Here is a 21981-nt window from a genome sequence, read left to right on the forward strand (position 1 = left end):
ACCAAAACTACAGAAGAACAAAAGAAGAAAGGAAAATTATAGGCCAATCTTAAAGATGAAGACACACAGAACATACAATGACTGAATCATGAAGAAATTAAAAAATCTGAACAAATCAATAACGAGTAAAGTAACTGAAACATTTATTTATTTATTTTGAGATGAGAGTCTTGCCCTGTCGCCCAGGCTGGAGTGCAATGGTGCAATCTCACTGCAACCTCCAGATGTTAGTATTATTAATATTAAGGATGAAGACAGATGCAAAAGTCCTCAACAAAATATTAGCAAACTGAATTCAACAGCACACTCAGAAGAACATTCACCATGATCAAGTGGAATTTATCCCAAGAATACAAAGATACTTCAACATAGGCACATCTATAAATGTTGCACACTACATTAACAGAATGAAGGACAAAAACCATATAATCATCTCAATAGTTGCGGAAAAAGCATTTAACAAACTTCAACATATTTTCATAATAAAAACTTAAAACACTAAGTATAGAAGAAATGTACCTCAATACAGTAAAGGCCATACAGGAAAAACCCACTGATAACAATATATTCAACCATGAAAAACTGAAAGCTTTTCCTCTAAGATCAGAAATGAGACAAAGATGTCCAGTCTCACTACTTCTATTCAACATGGTACTGGTGGTCCTAGCCAGAGTATTAAAAGAGGGAAATAAATAAAAGGGTGGCCAGGCACAGTGGCTCATGCCTGTAATCCCAGCCCTTTACGGGGCTGAGGAAGGTGGTTTACTTGAGGCCAGGAGTTCAAGACAAGCCTGGACAACACGGTAAAATCTTGTCTCTACCAAAAAAATAAAATAAAATAAAATAAAAATATGTATGTATTACACACACATAAAATAATATATATACATATATACACACACACATATGGTGGGCATGGTGGTAAACGCCTGTAATGCCAGCTACTGGGGAGGCTGAGGCATGAGAATTGCTTGAACCTGGGAGGCAGAGGTGGCAGTGAGCTAAGATCGCACCACTGCACTCCAGCATGGGCGACAGATCAAGACTGTCTCCTAAATAAATAAACAAATTGTATCCAAATTGGAAAGGAATGAGTGAAATGGTCTCCATTTACAGGTGACATGATCTTATACGTTAAAAAAAAAGACTACACCAAAATGCTGGAACTAATAAATGAATTGAGTAAAGTTGCAGTAACTGCAGAATACAAAATCAACATACAAAAATCAGTAGCCATTCTATATAATGACAATGAACTATACAAAAAAGAAATCAAGAAAACAATCCCTCTCTTACTAGGTACCAAAAAAAAAAAAAAAAAACACTTAGAAATAAATTTTATCAAGGAGATGAAAGACCAGTATAATGAAAACTGTAAAACACTGATAAAAGAAAGGAAAGAAGATACAAATAAATGGAAAGATATCTCATGTTCATGAACTGGAAGAACTAATAATGGTTAAAATGTCCATACTATCCAAAGCAATCTATATAGTCAATGCAATTCCTATCAAAATTCCAAGCGCATTTTTCACAGAAATAAAGAAAATCCTAAAATTTTTTTGAAACCATAAAAGACCCTGAATACCCAAGGCAATTTTGAGCAAAATGAACAAAGGTGAAGGCATCACACTACCTGACTTCAAAATACATTATAAAGCTATTGTAATCAGAGAGCATGGTAATTGGCATAAACCAGACACAAAGACCTAATGAAACAGAATAGAGAACCCAGAAATAAATCCACACATTTAGGGTTAACTGATTTTTTTTTTAATGGAGTCTCACTTTGTTACCCAGGCTGGAGTTCAGTAGCACAATCTTGGCTCACTACAAGCCAAGATTTGCCTCCCAGGTTCAAGTAATTCTCTCATCTCAGCCTCTTGAGTACCTGGGATTACAGGCATGTGCTACCTACCACATCCCGCTAATTTTTGTATTTTTAGTAGAGACAGGGTTTTGCCATGTTAGCCAGGCTGGTCTCAAACTCCTGACCTCAAGGACCCCCTCAGCCTCCCAAACTCCTCGATTACAGGCATAAGCCACTATGCTTGGCTGTGTCAACAGCACACTCAGAAGAGCATTCACCATGATTAAGTGGAATTTTTGACAAGGATGCCAAGAACACACAATGAGGAAAGACAGTTTCTTCAAAAAATGGTGCTGGTAAAATTGGATATCCAATATGCAGAAGAATGAAATTAGACCCTTCTCTCACACCATATACAAAAATCAATTCAAAACAGAGACTTAAATGTAAGACCTGACACTTTCAAACTACTATAAGAGAACAAAGGGGAAAAGCTCCATGACATTGCTCTGGGCAATGATGTTTTGGATATGAACTCAAAAGCATAGTCAACAAAAGCAAAAAGAGACAAGTGAGATTATATCAAACTAAAAAGCGTCTGCATAGCAAAGGAAACAATCGACAGAGTAAAAAGACAGCCTACACAATGAGAAAAAATATTTGCAAGCCATATATCGAAAAAGGGGTTAATATCCAAAATATGTAAGGAACTTAAACAATTCAATGGTAAGAAAACTAATAAGCTGATTTTAAAATGGACAAATGATCTGAATAGACATTTCTCAAAAGAAGACATGCAAATAGCCACCAGGTATATGAAAAATTGCCCGACATCCCTAATCATCAGAGAAAATGCTGATTAAAACAATATTGAGATATCACATCACACCCATTAGAAGGGCTACTAACAAAAAGAAAAAAAGATCAGTATTGGAAGGGATGTGGAAAAAAGGGAACCCTTGCACAGTGCCGTCAGTAACGTAAATTAGTGCAGCCATTATAGAAAAACAGTATGAAGGTTCCCTGAAAAATTAAAAATAAAACTACTATATGATCCAGAAATCTCATGATTAGGTATAAGTTCAAAGGAAATGAAATTGGTATATTGAAGAGCTATCTGCACCCCCATGTTCACTGCAGTATTATTTACAATAGCCAAGTTATAAAATCAATATATAAAGTGTCCATCAACAAATAAATGAAGAAAATGTGACACATACATATATGTACCACACATATACAATGAAATGTTACTCAGTTTTAAAAAGAAAGAAATCTTATCATTTAGTACAACATGGATGAACCTAGAGAACACTATGTTAAGTGAAATAAGCCAGGCTCAGAAAGGAAAACACCACATAATCTCACTTATATGTGGATTCTAAAAAAGGCGAACTCACAGAAGTAGAGAAAAGGGAGTTATGAGATCAGGGGACAAGGAATGGAGTTGGGAAATACTGGTCAAAGGATACAAAATTTAAGGTAGATGGGAGAAGCAAGTTCTAGAAATCTATTGTACAGCATGGCGTCTTTAGTTAATAACAATAGATTGTATTTCAAAAATCACTATGAGAGTACATTTTAAGTATTCTCATTATAAAACAAATGATAAGTCTGTGAGGTAATTCATATATCAAGCTCAGTTTAGCCATTTGACAATGTATACCTATTTCAAAACATCATATTGTATACAATAAATATATATAATTTTGTCCAGGTGTGGTGGCTCTTGCCCGTAATCCTAATGCTTTGAGAGATGAAGGCAGGAGGATCACTTGAGGCCAACAGCTCAAGACCAGCCTGGGAAAAACAGTAAGACCCCATCTCTACTTAAAAAAAAAAAAAACAAAACAGGAAGACAAACTGTCTACCAAGCATCACATTTTATATGTTTCAAGTGTAACCTCTTCCTAGAATATACCATTATTTTAACTAAAACCTGAAAATCTAGATTATATAAAAATATTAAAACTGCATTATGAATTGGGTTTATCAGTAATATCTCAATCCTACCTCTTTCTCACGTAATCGAGAGAGAAAATGATCATCATGGAAACTGCTGGATTTTCTCAGGCTGAGTTTCGGAGTCATCTGCAGAATAAATGAGGAGTTATTTAATATGTTTTCAGATCTAGTTTATCCTTAACCCAAAGAAAACTTCTAAATTGCCTGAAGCCCATACCAAAATTATACTAACTTTGCAAAATAATAATAGTAATAATTTCCAAGTGATAAGATTCAAAAACTATTATGTTTCCTAATGTAGATCTGCATTATTTTCTGCAAATAACTTAGTGATTATTTTATTTTAAAATACCTGCCCCTAGAAAAAGTCCAACAGATTTCTCACATACCAGAGAAACTGGAATAGGCTTCTGTCTCAGGTATCGAGGATTTTCTATCTGAAAATTTAAAAATAAAACAAAATAAGGATTTATTAATTTTAGAGTTGTAATTATTATTTGATAAAATATAGAATTAAGCTGCCATATGAAAACATTTTCTGTATTTCTTAATAGTTTTAGAATAGGTATTATATGATACATTTTTAGTGGTTCCCTATAAATAAAATATAAAACATAAACTCTTTTGCATGCAAAATGAACCTTCATGATCCTCTCACTAACTACCCACTCTCATCTTCCATTACTCTTCACCTCACATTTTTTGCCCCCAGAATCCAGAATGACTTATATTACCAGAACATGGTAGATGTTCTCATGCCTTTCCACCTCTGAATTTCTCTGCCCAGCCCTCCAAACCCTATAAGCACACACCTACTGGTTCTTAGAGTCTCAATTTAATCACTGCACTCCCAGATATATTTGATATATGAATCCTTAAACATACCTCTCTAATAGCAAAGAGAACACAAAATTCCCACCATGCCCCACATTCCAAGGACACCAGACAATTTGTTTTAACTTAAAAACACTATACTCTCTCCCATGTCTGAGTTTTTGCAACCTATAAAATCATTCCCCCAACTTCTTCACATGGTTAACTTACTCAAGACTCAGAATTTAGAAATCATCTCCCCCAAGAAACTTAGTTCCTACCTCTCCAGTAGTACTTTGAATGCTGGTTCCTTTTTACAATCTGGCATCTATCTGTTTCAAAACAGTGTGGACTTTGAAAGCAGAGACCATGACTGCCCTGTTCTCCACTCTATCCCTAGCACCCAACAGAGTGCCCAGTGAATATTCCTTTGGAAAGAAGGAAAAAACAAGAGGAAAGACAGGAGTAACCTATACCTGATTCCACCTTCTTATCAGCTCCTAAAGTATCCTAAGTCCACTATCTCATAGCCCTTATGTAATACTTGGAGTGTTTATCAGAATATCTCCACATGTCTCTTTGAACAGAGGGAGTACAAGGATGATGTCGTCTCAGTTTTATATCTCTGGTGTCTAGCACAATATCTGATGTATAGCAGTCCTTCAATAAAATATTTATTACGTGAATATATTATATGATAAAGTAGATACATTGATAGTTATCTATTTCACTCACAAATAAAGTGTTAATTAAAAATCATTACCATGAAAGTCTAATTTCTTCATATCATAAACTTGCAAATTACTACATGGATAATCTCACAAAGTGCAAGAACACTAACCATCACTTCAACCTAGGGTGGTGGTTCTTACCCTTGTTAAATTAAGTTTAACCTAAAGCTGCCTCCACATATATTTTAAATTTGGCCTAAAGGTTTTTCCATACGTGGCAAACTGTCACCTAACTGGATGTGTAAACAGACCTGCAGCTTACTCTTGTGTCACTCACTGAGTTTTGGTGAATCAAAGGCAGTCAACTGTTCAAACCAGATTCAAATAAGGCAAATGTAACCAATCCTGCCATTTCTGTACCTTGCTTCCATATTACATACGTCACTATCCTTTTTCTGTCCAAAAATCTTCAATCATGTGGTAGTACTGCAGTCTCTCTGAATCTATTATGATTCGAAGGCTGCCTGATCAATGAATCATTCTTTGCTCATTAAACTCTGTTCAACTGCATTTCTTTAAGATTTTTCTTTTCACATCCTGGAGGGTACTATTAGGATCAAGTGATAAACTTTTCAAATATAAATTACTGGGTTCAACTTCTCCAAAGTCCCATTGTTTTCAAAAAGCTCCCCAAAGGATTTATTGTGGTTAACAATTCTTGAAAATGAACAATCCACACTCATTTTGACAATAAAGTGTGAATAAAGAATCAATTAATCAAAAAATGTAGAAGTCATAACATTCACATTAGAATCTAATCAAGTAAAACTTAAAAAGAGTATAGCAATAGACAGATATAAAGTGTAATTATTTTAGCATCTAGATTAGAAGAAATACACAAAACAATTTTATTTCACCTGAACGCCAGATAATGGCAGATATATGAATTTAAATGTCTCTCCCTATCCTCCCAAGATGCATACAGATTGATAAAGAGACCAAATAAAAATGCCCATGATCCATGACTACATCATAACAAAGAGAAAGTGAATACAAATCCCTGGATTAACATGTAGGTGGCCAAATAAAGATACCAAATCAGCAGAATTAGATCCTGAGCCAAAGCAGAGTGATAACATGGGGAAAAAAGGAAGTACCTTGGGGTCCTGGTAGTGGGGAAACTAAATATCATCAAATACTGACCTGTCAAAAGGAGTGGCCTACCTGAAGTGGGCCACACAAAAAAAACTTAATGGCTCAGAGTGCCAGACATGGGCACAAAAGGAGGGGCTTGGAAACTAGGAAGAACTAGAAAGGCAGTTCTAAAGGAATCACTTCTGAGATAGAAGTACCTTTGAAGGAAGGTTGTCCATGAAAAAGGGAAAGAAAAAAGCAGCTGAAATAAGGGCCCTACAGAAACAAGACAGAATCAAAGAATCAAAAGAAGACAAGCCATGGCCGAGCACAGTGGCTCATGCCTGTAATCCCAGCACTTTGGGAGGCCGAGGAAGGCAGATAACCTGAGGTCGGGAGTTCGAAACCAGTCTGACCAACATGGTGAAACCCTGTCTCTACTAAAAATACAAAAATTAGCTGGGCGTGGTGGCAGGTGACGGTAATTCCAGCTATTCAGAAGGCAGAGGCAGGAGAATTGCTTCAACTCAGGAGGTAGAGGTTGAAGTGAGCTGAGATCATGCCACTGTACTCCAGTCTGGGTGACAAGAGCAAAACTGGATCTCAAAAAAAAGAAGACAAGCTGGCTGACAACCACAAAAGGCACCATTTGTTAAAGAAATTAAACTTCAGTGTAGCAGAAGAAGAGGTCTGTCCAGAACTAAGAAATAAAGTAAGCTACCCACTACCACTTCCCACAGGATCACTGGCTATTGCTTGTTCAGAAAAATATAATAGATAATCATGAACAGAAAAAATAATCCAATATCCACAAAAACTTACTACATAAAATAGAAAATAAAAATCAAAACCTGCCAGCAGAACAGGAAAACAGTAGTACAGCCCTCTTTTTGATTCCCATGTCTCCCCACACTCATACATCAGGGTTTTTGTGCAACCCACTTAAAGTAAGACACTCTCCTACAGGTCAATACTTCATTATATTTTTGTTCCACCACCACTAGGACAACACATATTCAAATATAACTTTTAAATAACTTCAGGCATAAAAATACTACAAATCAAAACAAAGACAAAAATAGAAAGATGTCAAATAGGAGGTGACCAGATTCAGAGAAAAAAAACATGGAAGAGTAACACAGAAATCATCCAAGAAATGAAGACTAAATTAAGAGTTGTACAGCCAGGCACAGGGGCAAATTACTTTGGGAGGCTGAGGCAGGCAGATCCTGAGGTCAAGAGTTCGAGACTAGTCTGGCCAACACAGTAAAACCTTTTCTCTACTAAACACACACACACAAAAAAAATTAGCTGGGTGTGGTGGTGTGCACCTGCAATCCCAGCTACTCGGGAGGCTGAGGCAGGAGAATCGCATGAACCCGGGAGGCAGAGGGATGGTGCCATTGCACTCCAGCCTGGGCAACAGTGCAAGACTTCATCTCAAAAAAAAAAAAAAAAAAAGAGTTGTATAAGAGAGAAAAGATAACTATAGTGAGGGCAAGAGATAAAGAAGATAGGACCTGAAGCCAAAAGCCAGGAAATAAAATGGAAATAAAAACATATTTAAAAAGGATCTAAGAGAAATAGATAAAGAAAATGAGAAACAAGAATACAATAAATGTATAATCGGATTCCCTGAAGAAAATAAAATAAATGCAACTAAATATTTTAAATTATTAAGAAAACATTCTAAAATAAAATAATACCTGAATCATCACATTAAATATTCTTACTCTTTACCTTGGAAAACTGACCTAAGACCATCAACCCTGAAAGGTAAACAGCTGACCCTCCATATTCATGGGTCCTACATCCATATATTCAACCAACCAGATTGAAAATATTCAAAATAATAATAATTAGAAAACATAACAACTATTTCCATACCATTTATGTGTATTAGGTACTATAAAGAGATTATTTAATGATTCATAGATTATGTGCACATACTACACTACTTTATGTAAGGGACATCAGCATTTGCTGATTTTGGTATCCATGGGAAGGCAGGGGGACATTCTGTACCCAATCAATTCTTGATACTGAGAGATGAATGTAGAATATATTGAACAAAATCCAATGTGATATATGAATATCTTTCAGAGTATAATATAATAAAAATCCAAATTAAACTTTGTGAATTTTTTTTAAAATTCTCTGGACCCTCAAAAAGAATAAGATGTTTATAACTTTATTTATTATATATTTATTAAAAATGAAAAGTGTATACTGCATTTCTCAACTGTAACATACATCATACAAAACATTATATTTAAGGAACTGAGGTAAAGAAAATGCAAATCAAATATTTTTTGATTTATACATTTCCTTCAAGAGTCAAGACCATAAGACAGCATTTGAATGTTGCAAGAATTCAGAAATTAAAGAATTAATTATTCAATTAATTATTTCAATTAATTAATTATTCAATTAATTATTCAGAAATTAAAGAATTAAATATTCTAGACTCCACTAGAGGATGAACATTTTAGTAAAAAGATAATCAAGAGGGAAAAAAAGATAATCAAGGAAACTTCAGCCAAGAGACTAGTGTTTCCTGAGTAAGTATTAATATTTACAACTTACTTTCAAATGTTCCAAGAAGGCAAAATCGCAAAATTTAAAAGGAAGCAGCAGTAAGTTATCGTTGTACTATTCTTTTTCCACTTGAATATTTTCATCATAAAAATTGTAAAAAAAATTGTTTTTAATAAGATAGCACAAACCAGATTGATAATTATCTTATATCTTTATTTCGGGAGGCTAAATACTATTGATTAGTCCAGTTAAATGGCAGTTCTGATTACTGTATAGTTTAAATACATCCAGGGAAAGAAATGCTTTTTAAATAATGCTAATTCTGAGAAAAAAAAGAAACAGGATCATGCTGAGTTTCTGTGAAAAGACACTGCAAAAAAGTTAGTGGTTATTTGGGACTAGCTAAATGAAATCACCATGGAATTTAAAATAATACAAGCTATTAGATACAAGTTTTAAACATATTTTAGAAAGGAGATCTTTTGTTCTTTTTTAAGAGAAACATGAAAATTATTTTGTGTAGATTAGAAAATATCAAGCTGAGAAGTTTCACCATCGCAACAGTTACTTTTCCACCTTACATAGACAAAACCATGGTAGTTTTGACAAAAAAATCTGAGAGGATGTAGGTAACTAGAAGACAATATCAGAGATCCTTCAAAGAAATTATTTCTTGTGTCACACCTGGGGTTATATCATATTCTTTCAACAATTATTTACTAAATGTCTGCCATATGCCAGGTACCTTGAGAGAAGTTTATGACAAGCTGTGAGAAAAAGAACTGTAAACACCTGAAAATAACACCAGATGGAAACTCTACCCAAATATGTCATAAATGGTAAATGGTTACCTAAATACATAAGACTTTTAATCTTATATTTTAAATCCATTTAATCAAGATATAACTACTTAAAGTAAAATGAACAAAAGCATAATATAATGAAAATAATAATATATTGTCGAGTTTATAATATTAACAGATTAAAGGAGAAAACTATATAATCCTCTCAAAAGATAACAATTCAAAAATTCTGCAACCATTCATGATTTTAAAAAAATATCCTGACAAAATAATAATAGAAAGAGACATTCTTAATTTGATAAATAGAATCTACCAAAAAAAAAAAAACTGTAAGTAAGCATTATTAACATGAAAAACTGGCCAGGTGCAGTGGCCCATGCCTGTAATCCCAGCACTCTGGGAAGCCAAAGCGGGCAGATAGCCTGAGATCAGGAGTTTGAGACCAGCCTGGCTGACATGGTGAGACCTCATTTCTACTAACAATACAAAAAATTAGCTGGTTATGGTGGCATGCACCTGTAATCCCAGCCAGGAGGCTGAGGCAGGAGAATCGCTTGAACCCGGGAGGCAGAGGCTCTAGTAAGCCGAGATAGCGCCATTGTACTCCAGCTTGGGCAACAAGAGCGAAACTCTGTCTCAAAACACATACACATACACACACACACACACACACACACACACACAAAACTGAAAGCATTCCCTTTAGGACTGGGAACAATACAAGGAGTACCACCCACTAGAACATGCTCCTATTCAACACTGTAGTAGAATCCTAAACAGCATTTTTTAAAGAGAAGACAAGAAGGAGGAGGAGGAGGATGGAAAGAAAGAAAGAAGAGGGTACAAAAAAAGTAAAAGTAGAACACCTCATCATTTTCAGATACCTACCTACATAGAACTCTAGGAGTTAATAAATAAACAAATAAATAATAGAGCTAATAAGAGTTTGGCCAAATTGCCAGATGCCAAATCAACCTATAAAAGTCAACTGCAATCAGAGGCAGAGCAAAATGTTCAAATAGAAGGCTTTAGCAATCTTCCCCACAGCATGAACACCAAATTGAACAACTAGTCACACAAAAAAAGCACCTTCATAAGAAGGAAAAACCAGTTGAGTGATCACAGTACCTGGTTTTAGCATATTAAGAAATGAGGTGCCAAAGAAGGTAGAAAAGACAGTCTTAAGTCACCTACATCACCCTTCCCCTATCCCCCAGCAGTGGCCACATGGCATGAAGAGAGAATCTGTGTATTTGGGGAAGGGAGAGCACAGTGATTGTGGGATTTTGCATTGAAACTCAGTGCTGTCCTGTTACAGCAGAAAGGAACACAAGGCAGAACTCAGCCTGCACCCACAAAGGGAACGTTTAGACCAACGCTAGCCAGAGGCAAATCATTCATCTCAGCAGTCAGAACCTGAGCTCCAGCAAACTCCACCACCACCATGGACTAAAGTACACTGGCATCCTAAATAAACTTGAAAGCCAGTCTAGGTCACAAGGACTGCAAGTTCTAGGCAATCCCTGATGCTGTGCTAGGCTCAAAGCCAATGGACTTGGGAGTACACGTGACATAGTGACACACCAGCCCGGGTGGCCAAGAGAGCACTGTGTCACCCCCACCCAAACCCCAGGCAGCACAGTTTGCTGCTCTGGCAGAGACTCCTTCCCTCTGCCTGAGGAGAGGAGAGGGAAGAGTAAAAAGAATTTTGTCTTGCAACTTGGATACCAGCTCAGCCACAGTAGAATATGGCACCAGGCAGAGTCCCAAGGCCCCCAGTCCAGGGACTAGCTCCCAAAAAAACATTTCTAAACACACATTGGGTGAGAGGGGAACCCACTACCTTGAAAGAAAGGACTCACTCCTGGCAGAATTCATCATCTGCTGACTAAAGATCCCTTTGTCTCTGAATACTCAGTAGTGACAGCCAGGCAGTACTTGCCATAGACCTGGGGTAAGACTTAGTGTCATGCTGGCTTCAAGTATGATCCAGCACATTTCCAGATGTGGTTCCTATGGGGAGAAACCTCCTCAGCTTGAGGAAGGGAAAGGGAAGACAAAAGGGAACATTGTCTTTCAACTTTGGATACCAATTTGGCCATATTAGGGAAGAGCACCAAGCAGGCTCCTGGAGTCACCAATTCCAGGCCTTGGCTCCAGGTGGGCATTTCTGGCAGCAGACTTCTCAGTGGAAATGTTACAGGCCAAAAGAGAGTGGCATGACATACTTAAAGTGCTGAGGAAAAAATGATTTCTTCCTAGAATAGTATATCCAGCAAAAATAACCTTAAGGGATTTGATCAACACCAGACCTATCCTACAAGAAATGCTAAATGAATTTCTTTGATCTGAAAGGAAAGGACATGATGAGCAATACTAAATCATCTAAAGGTATAAAACGCACTGGTTAATAGTAAGTATACCGAAAAACACACACTATTATAACACTGTAATTGTGTTATGTAAACTACTTGTATCTGAAATAAAAGAAAGACTAAAAGATGAACCACTCAAAAATAATAACTATAACAATTTTTCAAGACATAGTCCAATAAGATAGAAACAACAAAAAGTTTAAAAGTGGGGGATGAAGTTAAAGTGTAGAGTTTTATTAGTTTTCTCTTTGCTTGTTTATCCAATCAGTGTTAAGTCATCAGATGTTTAATATAATGCATCAAATTACATGCACACTTCATGGTAACCTCAAACCAAAACACCTACAACAGATGCACAGAAAATAAAAACCAAGAAATTAAAACATACCACCTGAATAAATTACTTTCATTAAAAGGAAGACAGGAAAGAAGGAAAAGGAAGAGAAGACCACAAAACAACCAGAAAACAACTAACAAAATGGCAGGAGGAAGTCCTTACTTATCAATAACACTGAATTTTAATGAACTAAACTCTCCAAGTAAAAGACATAGAGTAGCTAAATGAAAACAACACCTAGGCCAGATGCAGTGGCTCATGCCTGTAATCTCAGCACTTTGAGAGGCCCCAGTGGGTAGACTACTTGAGCTCAGGAGTTCAAGACCAGTTTGGTTAATATTGCAAAACACTGTCTTTACAAAAAAATATGAAAATTAGCTGGTCATAGTGGCATGCACCTGTAATCCCAGCTACTTGGGATGCTGAGGTGGGAGGATAGCTTGAACCCAGGAGTCAGAGGTTACAATAGCCAAGATCATGCCACACTCCAGCCTGGATGACAGAGTCAGACCCCATCTCAAAAAAAGAAAAAAAGAAAGAAAATAAAAAGAAAACAACACCCAATGATCTGCTGCCTGAAAGAAATACACTTCACCTATAAAGACACCATAGACTGAAAATAAAAAGGATGGAAAAAGATATTCTATACAAATGGAAACCAAAGAAGAGCAGAAGTAGCTATACTTACATAAAACAAAATAGATTTCCAGGGAATAATGTTTAGAGATGAAGAAGGTCATTATATAATGATATAAAGGTCAATTCAGCAAGAGGATATAACAATTATAAATATATATGCACCCAACACTGGAGCACCCAGATATATAAAGCAAATATTATTAGAGCTAGAGAGAGAGAGAGAGAGAGAGAGAGAGAGAGAGAGAGAGAGAAAGAGAGAGAAAGAGAGAGAAAGAGAGAGAGAGAGAGAGAGAAATACAGTAAGAGCTGGAGACTTCAATAGCCAGTTTCAGCATTGGACAGATCTTCCAGACAGAAAATAAACTACAACAACAACAAAAAAAAATCAAATTAATCTATGCTATAGGCCAAACGAACCTAATAAATATTTACAGAACATTTCATCCAATGAATGCATAGTAAACATTCTTCTCATTCACACATGGATTATCCATAAGGATAGACCATCATGACCAAGTAGGATTTATACCAGGGATGCAAGAATGGTTCAACATATGCAAATCAATCCATGTGATCAATCATAACAACCCAATGAAGGACAAAAACCATATGATCATTTCAATTGATGCTGAAAAGCATTTGATAAAATTCAGCATCCCTTCATGACAAAAACCCTGAAAATTCTGAGAAAAAAGAAACTTACTTCAGCATATCAAAAGTCATATACAACAGACCCATAGCTCATATCTACACTGAATAAGGAAAAACTAAAAGAGGTCTTCCTGTAAGATTTGGAACATGACAAGATGCCCACTTTCATCACTGTTATTCAACATAGCACTGAAAGTCCTAGCTAGAGCAATCAGACAAGGGAAAGAAATAAAGGACATCTAAATTAAAAATGAAAAGTCAAATTATGCATATATATATATATATATAGTAATAATATATATAAAGTAAAATAAATAATAAAGTAATAATTCTTTATTTTTGGAATGTTGTAGGGTTTTGAATAAAGCAGCATAGAAGGTAAGTTCTTCAAAGATACATGCAATTCTGCAAATATACAAAACCCTAATTCATATTATAAAGACACATGCACACATATGTTCATAGCTGCACTGTTTACAATAGCAAAGACCTGGAACCAACACAAATGACCATCGATGATAGACTGGACAAGGGAAATATGGCACATATACACCATAGAATACTATGTAGCCATAAAAAATGATTAGTTTGTGTCCTTTGTAGGGACATGGGTGAATCTGGAAACCATCATTCTCAGCAAACTGACACAAGAATAGAAAATCAAACACCGCATGTTCTCACTCATAGACGGGTGTTAAACAAGGAGAACACATGGATACAGGGAGGGGAGTATCACACACTGGGGTCTGGTGGGGGGGCCAAGGGAGGGACAGTGGGGAGGTGGGGAGGTCGGGGAGGGATAACTTGGGGAGAAATGCCAGATGTAGGTGACAGGGGGATGGAGGCAGCAAACCACATTGCCATGTGTATACCTATGCAACAATCCTGCATGATCTGCACATGTACCCCAGAACCTAAAGTACAATTTTAAAAAAAGAGTAAAAAATAAAAATAAAAAAATAAAGGAAGAGGAAACAGGAATTTTCAACGATGATCAAGCTCTAATTAAGTTTAAAATTCAAAACCAAAGCCACGAAAACCATCTGTGATTTATTTTTATTCAGCTCTATATTCATAAGCAGGGTACAAAATATTGGTTCAGCTAATTACAATGCAGCATTTCAACTCTGCAGAAGTAACTCCTATTTCATCTTCTTCATCTTTAAAAGCCATTAAATAAAGAAGTTAAAGACTCATTCTGGCATCATAAATTTCCTTTCTCAAGTTGACAAGAAAATAGAAAAAGTCTATTCTAATTTTTAAAGCAACAATGAACTGTAAACAACAATGAATTCTGTCATTATTCATTTATAATATATTGAGTTTGTCTTGTAACCACTTTTAATATGCAATGGGAATTATTCACGGTAAAGCATGTTCTTGAGTCTATTTGGGGGAAATAAGCAATCTATTTTCTGATTTTGTAACAGCAGCCAGATGTACTTTGAAGTTCAATGTTCCCACTTTGTAATCCACAAGTAACATAGAACTGGAAGCAATCTGTAAACAGTCTTAACATTTACTTTTTTTATGCTGTTTTAGAAAAGTTCTTGTTCTCTCATACTACCTCAAAAAAAGAATACCACAACAAATGTCCAAAATGGAAAATAAAAAGGCTTAAATAAAACACTGAAGTCTAAGAAAATATTACATAGAAAGCAAAGCTGAAAATAATTAAGTTCCAATGGCATGAATAAATAACATGTCTGCACATTTCTTGTTTAAGAGGCAAACAGAATCACGATAATAAAGTATGTAATAACTTAGGCTAGACATGAAAACAGACATCTGAATACTTTATAATGAAAACTGGCTTTTGACATTTTATTTCGTTTTTTTTTTAGCAGACTTGTTTGGTTGTTAGGGTTTTCTGTCCACTTGTTTTTTAAAATTATTTGGCATTTGGTCAAACTGACATAAGCAAAGAATCTCTTATAAACTAATGGTTATCAAATACAGAAGTTTTACATTTTCAGAAAAATTAAAAGGCACTTTATCTGATATACTATCTTAGAGAGAAGGACATTGTCAAGCAATATATTACCAGCAACACAACTAAAATAAATGTTTTTAAATCATAGCATCAGTCAGAAGTGCCAAAACTCTCTCCATAGAACGAAATAAATTCACTTAACACTGAATTGAATATGCTCCAAAATTGTTTTTAAGTCAGTACTTTAGAACTTTAAAACCATTTTTCCACAGAAAATTTACAATACTATATTCCAAAAGGACTCTCATGCAGAATAGAGAAAAAGGCCTTATGTAGGCATAGGAAAAAGACAGATAACAGAAAAACTGACAAAGCTTTCAGTAAACACTTTACTCTGAGAGGCTATCCAATTGGCAATAAACGTATTAAAATACATCTAACTTTATTAGTTATCAGGAAAATACATACTAAAACCACACAATACAATGTCGCTAACTACTCTCAAGAATGGCTACATTTTAATTTAAAAAAAAAAAATTACCTGGCCAGGCATGGTGGCTCACACCTGTAATTCCAACACTTTAGGAGGCTGAGGCAGATGGATCACCTAAGGTCAGGAGTTCGAGACCAACTTGGCCAACATGGCAAAACCCTGTCTCTACTAAAAATATAAAAATTAGCTAGGCATGGTGGTGGGTGCCTGTAGTCCCAGCTACAGGAGAGGCTAAAACAGGAGAATCACTTAAACATGGGAGGCAGAGGTTGCAGTGAACTAAGATCATGCCACTGTCCTCCATCCCGGGTAACAGAGTAAGACTCTGTCTCAAACAAACAAAAAAATAAATAAATAAACCTCACAATATTAGCTATTAGTAAAATAAAACAAAATGAGTAACAATGCCATATACACACTGCACCTTGAAAAATAGAGGCAGCCTGGGTGACAGAGTGAGACTGTCTCAAACAAAACAAAAAAACCTGAAAATACAAGGTATTGAAGAACTGGCAGAGTAATGGGCTCTAGTACACATTGCTACCAAGAAGGTAGACTGGCAGAGTCACTTTGGAAAACTGGCAATACCTATTATATCAGTTAGCTTTTTGCTACATAAAAATCACCCCAAACTTCATGCCTTGAAACTACAACCATTTTATTTAGCTCACAGTTCTGTCAGTCAGCAAGGGAGCTCATCTACTGGGACAGCACATTCTTGAAATCAACCCAATAGTCTCATAGACAGTTCTTTTGGATAAACACAGAAATGGACTCTTGTGGTCTTAAAGTCTGAAACTCGCATTGGTTTTATCTAAGTTCCTACCTCAGGAAAGACACTCAGGCATCTCAAAAAAATATCAAAGAATTGAAACTCACCAGATCACCACATCTAGACAATGAGATGCTGGACCCTGCATTCTCCATGATTGCTTCTTTATTCTTACTTCTGTTTTCTTACACATTGTTATAGTTCTTCCCTGCCATATAAACCTCTAATTTTAGTCACTGAGATTGATCTCCCATCTCCTTGGCTGAAGCACCCAATCAAAGCCTTCTTCCTTGGCAATAATCGTTGTCTCAGTGATTGGTTTTCTGTGCAGCAAGCAGCAGGACCTTTACTGAACCCCTGGAATTTCAGTTACCAATCTCGGCTAGATTTCTCTGCGTGTCTCCTATGCCAATGTGACAGCTGTCCCCAATAAGCCCCGAAATGAAGGTTAAAGCGGGTCTCAATCAGCCCCAAAATGAAGGCCACACTGAGTACAATAGCCAGGCTTCCCACATTTCTTACAGGAAGAACAGAGGAAGAAAATTTTGACCTAGCAGAAAGTTAGAAAATATTTGACCCAGCTACAAGACAAAGGAAGGGTGAGTAGTGAAAAAATATTTACCAACTTTTCCTTGAAATTTGTAATGTTCCTTACACGCTGATTCATTTTATATACCAGCAGATACAATATTTACCTATAATTGTCAGAGCTCTGTATCTACTATTATGATCTTTTTTCAACACTTAACATTGCTTTTTGTCCTCTCTTGTTTCTAGACCACATTGAAGAAAACATAACGTTTTCCATTTTATTGTTCTTTGCAAAGATCCAGCTTCTGTTTCATTGATTAGTTCTAATGCTTTGGGGGAAATTCTGATTCTTTCTTGCATGTTTTTATTTTGGCTTGGTTTGTTTTTTTAATTCATTAAATTAAATAATGAATCTTTGATCCTCATTATCACTTTGGGCACATCACAGAATGTTCTGTCAAATTTTATCATTATTTATTTTAGTCTGCACTTGGTTTTCATTACTGCTTTTACACAAAGCTATTCAGGAGAGTGTCTGTACTTCATTTTAAACTTCCAGGTGAAAACATGGAAAAGGAACTATCCTTTTGATGTTACTGTCTAGTTTTATTTAAATAAACTTATTTAATTAGAATTTCTTTATACCCCAATTAAATCTGTTTTATAACGATCCCATGACTATGTGAAAAAGGCTATAAATCCATATCCCATTCTTCTAGTTGATCTCTGTTCTGGAACCATACCTTTTATTCACTTTTAGAAATGCCATACCATTTTAAAAATAATACATGAAGCATAGTAATTTCTCCAATCTAAAAACTTTTTTTTTTACTTCTTTCAAACAGGTAACTCTAGATGAATCATGATTTTTAAAAGGAGACATACTACATACAAAAACAGAAATTATTAATTGCTCTGATAGGCTTCTGCTCTTTTACTCGTCGTTAGCTATATTTATAAGTGGAATATATCCTTGCATGTCAGGAGCGTAAATAATTTCTTTATTTTTCCTTAAAACAATAAATAAAACACAAGTCAAAAAAATAAAATGTTGCTCATGGCTGACTCCTCAGGGGAAACAGCAGAATATATTAACTTTTTAAGTTTTTCAAATTTAAATTCATTCTATGGCTCTGTAGGCTTTGACAAAAGAATACAGTGGTATAACCAGCAAAATACAATGAAACAGTTCTGTTGGAGAAACACTCCAGGACAGTGGTCTTGGCAAAGATTATCCAAGAAAGACCTCAAAAGCATAAGCAGCCAAAGCAAAAATGGACAGATGGGGTCACATCAAGCTAAAAAGCTTCTGCACAGCAGAGGAAACAATCAGCAAAATGAAGAGACAACCCACAAAATGGGAGATTTTGCAAACTAAGCATGTGACATGGGAATAATGACCAAAATATATAAAGAGTTCACACAACTTAATAGGGAGAAAAAAATCTTCATTTTTAAATGGGTAGAAGATCTCAATAGACATTTCTCAGAAGAAGACATACAAATGGCTCACAGGTATATGAAAAAAATACTCAAATCACTAATCATCAAAGAAATGCAAGTCAAAACCACAATGAGATACCATCTCACATCAGTTAAAATGGCTTGTATCAAAATGACAGGCAATAAAGAACACTGATGAGGATGTGGAGAAAGGGTAGCCCTTAGACACTGGTAGTGGGAATGTACATTACCACAGCCACTATAGAGAACAGTATGGCAGTTTTTCTTAAAAAACTAAAAATAGAACCACCATAAGATTCATCGATCCCAATGCTGGGTCTACATCTGAAAGAAAGGAATCAGTATATGGAAGAGATATCTAATACTGCTGTAATAAACATGGGACATATTATTGCATTTATTGTAAACTCCCATGTTTATTACAGCACTATTCACAGTAGCCAAGACATGGAATCAATCGAGTTGCCCATCAAAGGATAAATGGATAAGGAAAATGTGGTATATATACACAGGTGAATATTATTTAGCCATAAAAAAGAATGAAATCCTGTCATTTGCAACAACATGAATGGAACTGGAAGACACTATGTTAAATGAAATAAGGTAAGCACAGAAAGACAAATATCACATGTTCTCACTGATATGTGCTAATGTGCTAGCTATAAAAAAAAATGAACTCATGGAGATATAAATTAGAATGATGGTTACCAGAGGCTGGGAAGTGTATTGGGGAGTGAGGGTTAAGTAGGGACTGATAAATGGGTACAAAAACATAGCTAGATAGAAGGAATAAAATTTAGTGCTCAGGCCAGGCGCAGTGGCTCACGCCTATAATCTCAGCACTTTGGGAGGCCAAGGCGGGTGGATCACCAGGTCAAGAGATCGAGACCATCCTGGTCAACATGGTGACACCCCGTCTCTCCAAAAAAAAAAAAAAAATTTAGTGTTCAGTAGCATAGTAGGGTAACTATAGTTAACAATAATTTACTGTATATTTCAAAATAACTAAAAATGGCACTGAAATGTTCCTAATACAAAAAAATGGTAAATGTTAGAGGTAAATGATATCACAATTACTCTGATTTGATTAAACACATTGTATGCTTGTATCAAAACATCACATGTCACCATAAATATGAACTAATATGTATCCATATTTAAAAATTTTAAAAAAACAAAATAGTTCCATCAAACCTAAAAAAAAAATCCCTAGTGCTTATTCACAATAGCAAAGATATGACCATCAATGATAGACTGGATAAAGAAAATGTAGTACATATACATCACGGAATACTATGCAGCTATAAAAAGGAATAAGATTATATCCTTTGCAGGGATAGGGATGAAACTGGAAGCCATTATCCTTAGCAAACTAATGCAGGAACAGAAAACCAAACACCAAATGCTGTCACTTTTAAGTGGGAGTTGAACAGTGAGAACACATGGACACAGGGAAGGGAACAATACACACTGGGGCCTGTTGGGGGAGGGTAAAGGGCTGGGAGGAGAACATTAGGAAAAAGAGCTAACACACACTGGGCTTAATATCTAGGTGATGGGTTGATAAGTGCAGCAAACCACCATGGCACACGTATATAACAAACTTGCACATCCTGCACATATACCCTGGAAACTTAAAAAATAGTAAAATAAAATAAAATTTAAAAACCCTAGTGCTATTTAAACCCTTGTAGCCAAATTCTAGCTCAACACCTAGAAACTACTAATCTGTTCTCCATCCTTATAGTTTTACCATTTCCACCATACTATATAAATGCAATTAAAAAAATAGACTTTTCAGTGTGGCTTCTTTCAATAAAATATATTTGAAATTCATCCACCCTATTATGTGATTTGATAATTGAGTCCTTTTCATGCCTAAAATGTATTCCATTGTATAGATGTGCATATAATCTGTTTATGCAATCTCCAGTTAAGAGGTATTTAGTACTATTTGCAGTTTTGAACAATTACCAAAAAAGAGTGAGAGAGCTATTATAAATACTCGCATATAAGGTTTTTGTGTGAACACAGACTTTCATCACACTTGAGTAAATACTTAGGAGTGAGATTACTGGGTCATGTGATAAAATGTGTTTTAAGTACCAACTGTTTTCTAATTAATATTTTGAGCAAGAGGTGAGGGTTCCAGTTGTTCCTCATCCTTCCAGCATTTTGCATTGTCAGGTCTTCGTTTGTTTTCACCATGATAATAGGTGTGGAGTGGTATCTCATCACAGTATCTTTTGCCTTATATTTTAATTACATTATTTTCTTGTTGTTGAGGTTTAAGAATCTTTATATATTCTGGATAAAGGTATTTGCCAGATACGTGATCTGCAAATATCTCCCTAAAATGAAACTGGCCTCACAACACAAATTGGAAAATGTTCTCTTTTCTGGTGGAGATGCTATAGAATTGGTGTTGTTTCTCCCTTACTTGTTAGGTTAAATTTGTCAGTGAAACCATGCAGGCCTAAAGTTTTCTTTGTTGGGAGGTTTTGTTTTTTGTTTTTGAGATGCAGTCTCACTCTGTCATCCAGGCTGGAGTGCAATGGAGCAATCTCAGCTCACGGCAACCTCCGACTCCTGGGTTCAAGCAATTTGCCTCAGCCTCCCATGTAGCTGGGACTACAGGCACATGCCACCACACCTGGCTAATTTTTGTATTTTTAGTAGATACAAGGTTTTGCCATGTTGGCCAGGATGGTCTCAAACTCCTGACCTCTGGTCATCTGCCCACCTCGGCCTCCCAAAGTGCTAGAATTACAGACGTGAGCCACTGCGCACAGCCTGTTGGGAGGTTTTAAAAACACAAATTATATTTATTTAATAGCCATGGGACTATTCAGTTTATCTATTTCTTCTTATTTCTTCTATTATTTTTTCTTACCAATGTGAATTTTGGTAGTTTGTATTGCTCAAGGACTTTGTCCCTTTCATCTACATTGTCAAATTCATGCCCATAGAGTGGCCTGCAGTAATCTCTTATTATACTTTGAATATCTATAGTGTCTGTAATGGTATCTCCTCTTTCATTCTTGATATTAAC

General features: G+C 35.7%; 1 protein-coding gene across 11 annotated transcripts in view; it reads right to left on the reverse strand.

Annotated features, from left to right (window-relative positions):
• The window catches only part of CEP112 (centrosomal protein 112), a 664691-nt gene that overhangs the window by 561432 nt on the left and 81278 nt on the right, over positions 1-21981 (reverse strand). For 10 of the 11 annotated variants that reach the window (XM_064369449.1, XM_064369448.1, XM_064369450.1 and 7 more), the window contains 2 exons: positions 4165-4212; positions 3824-3901 (listed from right to left, as the gene is read on the reverse strand). The exons of the other annotated variant lie outside the window; for it this stretch is intronic. In XM_064369449.1, the coding sequence (XP_064225519.1) occupies positions 3824-3901; positions 4165-4212 (126 nt within the window). The remainder of the gene's footprint in view (positions 1-3823; positions 3902-4164; positions 4213-21981) is intronic. 11 annotated transcript variants of the gene reach the window in all.

Source organism: Aotus nancymaae, unplaced genomic scaffold (assembly GCF_030222135.1).
Source record: "Aotus nancymaae isolate 86718 unplaced genomic scaffold, 86718_ANA_hifiasm-v0.15.2.pri h1tg000089l, whole genome shotgun sequence".
Lineage (NCBI taxonomy): Eukaryota > Metazoa > Chordata > Mammalia > Primates > Aotidae > Aotus > Aotus nancymaae.